An 8,094-nucleotide genomic window follows, 5' to 3' on the forward strand; every position below is an offset into this window, starting at 1 on the left:
GTATTTACATATTAAAATACGGAGATTTACCTAAGTGTTGGTGAAGTTTGGGATCGATAACTTGAGTTACTGAAGCTAGATTATTTAGCTGCGATTCTACTCCAACAGAATTAGCGGTGTATCTGAAATTTCCTCGCTTTGAAAGACACAATAGTTCGTATCAGTCACAATAATTGCAAAAGTATATACTAACGCTAATAAGAATGAAAGTTTATAACACAAATCAAATAACAGCAAGTAAATCTGCTAGACGAGAAACTTATTAGCATGATCGTTCCAGACCCCACTTGTGGAATTACACTGGGTATGTTGTTGTCGATGTCATAAATATACTCCACTTCGACTTTAAAGGGTGAAGAGCTTTCCTAAATGTATCGTATCATGACATGAGATAATGGTTGCATGACAATCTTAGCATCTCATCATCAGTTGAAATTACGATGCCAGTTAAGGTAACTTTGCTTTAATATGGAAAGCAAAGCATGTGCACAAACAGGAAAACTTCGGCATGATATTAATAACGATTGATGTTCAAATTTGGGATCGATGGCACGTTAATCTCCACCGAAGATCTATAGCTGGTCAGTTCTCAGTTTCGGTAAAGTTCATGTTGTTGCAATCTCTGTGTGCGTTGGAGTTGTAGCAGAAAACATGGAATGCAATTTCTCTAGCTCCTATATGCATTTACGATGACATGCCAAAACAATAGTCCTATATTCTTATAGTTACGCTCTTTTCATGATAAACGTGATACAATCTTTTAGAGAGAGTATCTTGAGAGAGCGCATTTATCTGGACGTTATTAAAGTTCAGGTAAAGATGAGAACAAAAGAGATGTTGTGCAAAATGATAAGTAGTGCTTGGAGAGAACATAAGTTACCAGTCGTCTCATTAAACGTTCGAAGCACCAAAATGCATCTGCTTCATCATCGAGAAGAATAATCATCGGAGAGCAAAGATCACTCATCCCTGTTCAGCAAAGTCAAGATCTTTATAGTTTTAGAACAAACAAGAAGAAAAAAGTAATAGATAGGCATATCATCTAAGTTGCTCGGAATCTCCAAAAATGTTGCCACACCCGTGTCCAATCCTCTAAAAATGTACTACTTTTGAAGGATCCGACCCGCACCGCATTACATTTTTGAAGAGCCCGAGCAAGTTAGCATATCATCACAACAACATACCTAATATAATCCCACCGGTGGGGTTCTGGAGAGGGTAGGATGTACACAGACCTTACCCCTACCTTTGTGGGGTGGAGAGATTGTTTCCGACAGACTCTCGGCTCAAAAGAAAGGAAAATGAAGCATGTTTGCAAGAAAAATATGACGGTACACTAGCAAGATACAAAGCAATTAAAACGAGAAACCAAGACAGGCTAGAAAGAAAAAAATCGCAGCAGGGAAGTGGCAAGACAGACACAGACAAAAAGCAACATATAACAATGGACGAAGTAGAAGATACTACGCAAGTACTAAACACGAATACTGCTAGTAAGGAGAAAGGGGGAAGAGAAGACTATAGCCATATCATCACGTCGCTTAAAAAGAGATCAACAGATCTTTCTAGTAAGAAAATGTAACAGAAACTTCATTGTGGCTCAGTAATTGTAGAATCAAAGAAAAACCAAGATAGCGATAAATTTTAGTTTCACGAAAATATTCCGATAACTCACCTTGACAATAATTAACATCTTTGTCAAACCAAGCATAGACGGACAAGATATCCCAAAGCTTTGATAGATTCTCTTGTTTCTCATAAAAGACAAGTGACCTGTCGGTTCGAGCCACATCGAGTCCTAGAATAAACACGAATAGAAGAATGAAAGGTTACAAGACATGAACGAAGAAATCATTCAATATGAAGAGAAAGGAAACCAACAATATTCTCATATTGACAAGATAGATCTCTAGCACATCTATCAAATCATACTAGATTTGGCCAACTGAAAAATGTGCGGAGATGAACACTTTACAGATTGAATAGAAAAATAGATAAAGAGAAATCGATATAAGATTACCAACCTATCTGGTGTAACGAGAGTTTCCACTCTATCACTCTTTTGTCATGCTCCTTTACCATCTCATTTTCATCGGAAGCACCTGTTACTGCACGGAAAATAGATGATTAGATCTCAACGTCATAAATCATTCAACAACCGAACAGCCAGATAGAAGAAAAAACAGATAGAAAAAAAATGAAAAGGACACAAGTTGAGAACTCTACATCTTCAGGATTACCATTTTCTTGACCAGCTGGAGTCTCTTCCTTTGCGTCTTTTGCTGCTTTTGCCGCTTTTGCCTCTTGAAGTACTAAAGGATCTAGAATAGGATCACCGTCTTCTGTTATTACAGGTGCAGTAATATATCTACCACTTCCAATCACCGGAAACATTGTGCAGCATTCTTCTTTTAGTATAGCATACTGTGTCCTGAACGTATGCAATAAATACATGTCGAGAATATCATTTAGAACACGGATCAGTTTCATTTTGACAGCACACTGTTAAATTATCATCAGATTTGCATATGAAGATAGTTTGAGGGTAGTTATTCATAGTAGTAAAGCAAACTGAGATCTATAGGACTTGCAGCTTCAAGAAACAACGAGCTTCAGAATCCATGCAAGAAAACTAAAATGTCTCCCCGAAATGTAACGAGTAGAACATTTTCTAGACACTAGCATTAAAGATGAGATAGCATTGTGAAGAAATGGACCTTGCGCCTGACTCAACGACAAAAACTAGCTCATGATGCGAGGATCGGCTAAAGACCGTTTAAGAAGACCGCAAGCAATGTGGGACTTGGCATTCCCAAAATCACCCGGGAGTGGACATCTGGAGTATGGATAAAATGACACGGGTGCAACATTCATAAACATAACAACATGAATCGGTGGGTCTAGCTATGATACCATAAAGAGAAATGAACCTTCGGCTTAATTCTAAAGCTAGCTCACGAGGGGAGGATTGCCCAAGATTATATCAGGAGGCCACAACGCCTAAGTTGCATGGACTCTTCACTTTTGATGCCGCACCCATTTCGGATTCTCCAAAAATACACTACTTTGGCAAATCCAATTGAAGAGTCTGAGCAACATAGCACAACGCATTCTCTCAACCAATGTGAGACTTGACACTCTGATGAGTCTTTTAACACTTAACAGTGAATAAATGTTTATGCATATGTTTCATTATTAGATAAGCTGATGAGTTTATTCATAATGTTATTGGACGATTCCATGTGGAACAGTTCGATCAACCTAGATCTTGAAGGCAGTAAAGCCACGATTACGCGATGATTAAGCATTATAAGGATTTAGGCAACATATGAACAATCTATACTTTTTTTCTTTTCGATAAGAAAATAAAGCAATTTATACTTTTGTTGAAAAAGAAAGTAAAGTACCGTCTTTGTTTTTTTATATCCTCTCGTTCCGCATATGTGCTCTTTGGATCGTAGCAACCAAGCAAGAATTCCCAAACTTCACCTCTAATTGATGGATGAATTCCCTAAAATGTCACGGATACGCAATGGTTACTAACTTACTATAATAAAAGCAATATTTTTGAATCATATGCCACATAAGCCATCAAAAACTTTAAGTCATGAAGTCAAGCTTACCCCTCGATGAATTCGACCGAGTGTTTTGCCTATATCAAGAACACCTTCTGAAGAAAACGCAGCACGCCATTTTCTTGCACTTAGGGTCTTTCCATTCTGAATTAGTAGATTGTTAGATAGTAAACATGAGTAGAGCATGTGAAAGCAAGGGGAGCAAGGATATGCAGTAAAGCATAGAACTTATCGCCAGAAAAATATCATCGGAATTTCTGACCAAATTTTTTAAGATTGATATTGTATCAGATCTTGAGTTGTAGCGGAAGACAGACAAATTAGAGCAATTTATTGATAGCTAAACAACGGTAGAGATAGTATTTATCATCTCCTCGGTGTCCTCAAATGCTCGTCCAGCCTCCAGACAACACAGAATGAGGACAGACAGACAGACATACCTACGTTATGCAAGCGCTTTCTTACTGAGGTCTACTACTCAAGACAAACCTAACCTACCAGGGCACAAAGCAGCTGCTACGTAGGCATGAACTTGCAATCCTTGCTATGCTAAGAAGCGGCTTCGATCCCGGACGCGGACTACATCTACTATACCAGGAATATCAACGAATCCGATCATTGCAATTGCTCAGGATAGCCTTAGGAAAGAACCTACAAAGCTATGACCAGAACAGGAGGCCACTTTTACCTCTTACATTGTAGTATTTCTTACAGCACGGTTCTCTATGACTTCCTACTACTATATTTAACCAGGATATGGAAAGGGGTTTATGGTTCACTATTGCTTCTCCGACCCAACCTCCATAATGTACTGAAACCTGTCCGTTTTATCCCCGACAGGCACATCATTCTTGCAAGCGCCAATTTATCTATATTACGTAAGATATAAGCTCTTCGGGAGCCTTAAGAGTAACTGGTAAAGTTACTGCCATGTGACCAAGAGGTCACGAGTTCAAGCCTTGGAAATAGCCTCGGGCAGAAATGCAAAGTAAGGCTGCGTACAATACACCCTGGTGGCTGGATCCTTCCCTTGAACCCTGCGCATAGCGGGAGCTTTAGTGCACCGGGCTGCCCTTTTACGTGAGATATAAGCTACTCCATGAATCATTTTACGAAGACCAGAACGCATAACGATAATAACCACAAAAGCGTTAACTATACAAGCTTTAGACGGCTCAATAAGTATGTGTTACAAGCCGAAACATCACGCGTAAAGTAAACGAATATTCCCACACTTAACACTATTTCCTCATTAGTCTGTTTTATATTTAGAAACAATTTAACTTTAAACTTCCCGTAGTACCTAATCAGAAGCTTTTATAGTCTCGCGAATGTTATGACATTTTTAATACCACGAGTTTCAACACTATTATAGAAACACAAGTGCTGTGCCGATGAACACAAGTTTAAAAAGTCTGTCTTTCTTAATTAATACTACATACCGAATCAAACTGCCTACTACATACTGAATCAAACTGTATCACATAAATTAAAACGGAGGGATAATAATAATGATGGCGATATAACAGCTGTGATGTGTGCGGAAAATACCAACCTTGATTCTAAATTTGGACTTGGGAACATCCGTACATTCAGGCCGAACCTGATAGAACGAATCAGCCGGAGCACCAGGGTCTCTCCACATTTTTGTAATATCTAAACTTCCCATCTCGAAAAAAACCAGCAGCCCACCAGCTGCAGCTCCTTACCAAGATCAAAAATTTCAACTAGAAATTATAATGACCTTAAACCTTTGCTCTGGTGGTGGCTACAAACAACGAAAACCAAAAAGAAAATCAAACTTTTAACAAGAAACAAATGTACATCAACAACAACATATCAAGTGTATTCCCACAAGTCAGGTCGAGGGAGGGTAGAGTGTAAGCAGGCCTTACCCCTACCTAGTCGTGATAGAGAGGTAGTTCCCGAAAGACCCTTGAGACAGTTTTGAAAAAGACAATACGATGGTAAAACAAGGCATGGCAAATAAGACCTAGAAAATAATAGAGAAGGCGTAACAGACCATACAAAGCAGAATAATGTGATAAACGAAACATAAGAAACAAAAGGTATTGGCACTATTCGAAAAACAAGAAACTACGAGAATAACATTATATATTATCTACCAAAACAACAAAAAACATTAAAAAAAAAACAATTCTTTTATGAAGAACTAAATCAATCCAAAATTCAATTTCAAAAAATCAGGTAAGCTGCAGCTCCTTACTCAGATAATCCTTTGTTCTACTTGCAGTGGCAGAGCGAGGATTTTCACTAAGCAGTTTCAAACATGAAGAAGTAAATGCAAGAAGAAGCCAAAGGGGTTTCTACATCTACTAATATATATGCATAAAAAATTATTTTAACCATACATAAATAACGTAATCTTTCAACAAATGGGGTCACCCTACCGACTCCGCCCCTGTCTGCTGGTAGCTAAACAACAAAAACCATAAGAAAAAATAATTTTTTAATAACCGTGGTGTCAAGGTCAACTTGCACGCATCTTTTTTTAATAAAAAACTAAATCAATCCTCTCAAAAAAACACATGCAGCTCCTTACCAAGATCAATCTTTTTTATGAAGAACTAAATTAAATCCTTATTAAGATCAACCTTTTATCAAGAAACAAATGTGACCCAAATAGTCTTTTTCTAAAACAACAACCTTTAAAAAAACAATCTTTTTTATGAAGAACTAAATCAAATGCTTACCAAGATCAAATTTTTAACAAGAAACAAATGTGACCCAAATAGTCATTTGCTAAAACAACAACAACAACATATCCAGTATATTCCCACAAAGTGGGGTCTGGGAGGATAAAGCATACGCAGTCCATACTACCTCAGATGAAGTAGAGAGACTGTTTCCGATAGACCTCGGCCTCAAGACAGATAACAAATATAACGAACAAAAAACATAAAAGCAAACGACAACAACCATTCAAAAAAACAATCTTTTTTATGAATAACTAAATCAAATCCTTACCAAGATCAATGTTTATCAAGAAACAAATGTGACCCAAATAATCTTTTGCTAAAACAACAACCTTAAAAAAACAATTTTTTTTATGAACTATATCAAATCCTTACCAAGATCAAATTTTTATCAAGAAACGAATGTGACCCAAATAGTTATTTGCTACAACAACAACATACCCAGTGTATTCCCACAAAGTGGGGTCTAGCGAGGATAAAGTGTACACAGTCCATACCATTACCTCAGATGAAGCAGAGAGGTTGTTTTCGATAAACCCCGGCTCAAGACAGATAACAAATATAACAAACAGAAAACATAAAAGCAAACAACAACAACCATATATAAAAAAAAAAAAAAAAAAAAAATCTTTTTTTATGAATAACCAAATCAAATCCTTACCAAGATCAATGTTTTATCAAGAAACAAATGCCACCCAAATAGTCTTTGCCAAAACAACCACCTTAAAAAAAAACAATACAAATGCCACCCAAATAGTCTTTGCCAAAACAACAACAACCTTAAAAAAAAAAAAAAAACTTTTTTTATGAATAACTAAATCAAATCCTTACCAAGATCAAATTCTTATCAAAAAAAAATGTGACCCATATTATCTTTTGCTCAGCTGGTGACACCAAAACAACAAAAATCAAAAAAAAAAAACAGAAAATGTACTTTCTTGATTTTGTTTTTTTTGTTCTTGTTAGGTGTGGTGATGGTGGCTTGTGATGGTGGGGGAGGCAAAAAAAAAGCCTTTCTTTTCCTTCAAAAAAAAACTTTTCTTCTTCTTATAAAATTTGTGCTTAATTTATTACAATTTTCTTTGATTTATTTGTCTATATAATGTCAAACCCCCAACACATCCACACACAACAAAACTGGTTGTTTAATACATTGAAAAACTTATAAATTTTTTGTCTTTGTGGCTTTACCTTTTTTTGGGCATCTTTGTTTTTTATTCATTGTGTGTGTGTGTGTGTTTCATGTTGAAAAAAAAAAATTAGCTAGGAAGAAGGAGGATCATAGGAATTTGTACAACAAATTTTCCCTCCATACATGAGTAGGATTGAATTGAATGGTCATTGATAGGTCATTTTGACTTTTGAGGGGAAATGGAAATGGTCAACTTCAACTTTTTTTTTTTTTTGGGTGGTCAGGGAGCGGCCTAGTGTGACCTTTGGAGTGGGCGGGGTGGTTTGGGTGGTCAAATGGAGGAACGGTGCGAACGAGTTATTTTTGGGCCAAATCGGTATGCTATAGCTCACGGTTTCTGGAGTGAGTCTGGGCCCGGGCGTGTTTTGCGCTGAAAATTGATCGGGTTGCCCTAGGCAGACTGGGGAGCAACATAATGTGGGCCTTTGGGGTAGGCGAGGCGGTTTGGGTGGTCAAACGGGTGGAACGGCGCGAACGGACCATTTTTGAGTCAAATCGGTGTGCTGTAGCCCACGATTTTCGAGGTAGGCATGAAGGTCGGGCGTGTTTTAGACCGAAAATCGATCGGGCTGCCCCAGGCAGGCTGGGGAGCGGTCTAATGCGGGGCCTT

The 8,094-nt window shown here is 37.6% G+C and overlaps 1 protein-coding gene across 4 annotated transcripts in view; it reads right to left on the reverse strand.

The window, feature by feature from the left end:
* Window positions 1-7,647, reverse strand: part of LOC107845891 (rab GTPase-activating protein 22) — a 13,184-nt gene extending 5,537 nt beyond the window's left edge. The window contains exons 1-9 of one of the 4 annotated variants that reach the window (XR_001667063.2): window positions 6,954-7,645; window positions 5,131-5,343; window positions 3,624-3,719; window positions 3,408-3,511; window positions 2,241-2,431; window positions 2,025-2,108; window positions 1,676-1,798; window positions 881-969; window positions 31-136 (exon numbers count right to left, since the gene is read on the reverse strand). Coding sequence is in view for 2 of the 4 variants with exons in the window: in XM_047398312.1 (XP_047254268.1) it covers window positions 31-136; window positions 881-969; window positions 1,676-1,798; window positions 2,025-2,108; window positions 2,241-2,431; window positions 3,408-3,511; window positions 3,624-3,719; window positions 5,131-5,244 (907 nt within the window). In the remaining 2 variants the exon portion in view is untranslated. Of the gene's footprint in view, window positions 1-30; window positions 137-880; window positions 970-1,675; window positions 1,799-2,024; window positions 2,109-2,240; window positions 2,432-3,407; window positions 3,512-3,623; window positions 3,720-5,130; window positions 5,344-6,953 lie in introns of all 4 variants that reach the window. The other 3 variants (XR_001667062.2, XM_047398312.1, XM_016690392.2) reach the window with 3 other exon arrangements.
* Between the last annotated feature and the right edge of the window lie 447 nt (window positions 7,648-8,094).

The sequence above is a fragment of the Capsicum annuum genome, chromosome 10, assembly GCF_002878395.1.
Source record: "Capsicum annuum cultivar UCD-10X-F1 chromosome 10, UCD10Xv1.1, whole genome shotgun sequence".
Lineage (NCBI taxonomy): Eukaryota > Viridiplantae > Streptophyta > Magnoliopsida > Solanales > Solanaceae > Capsicum > Capsicum annuum.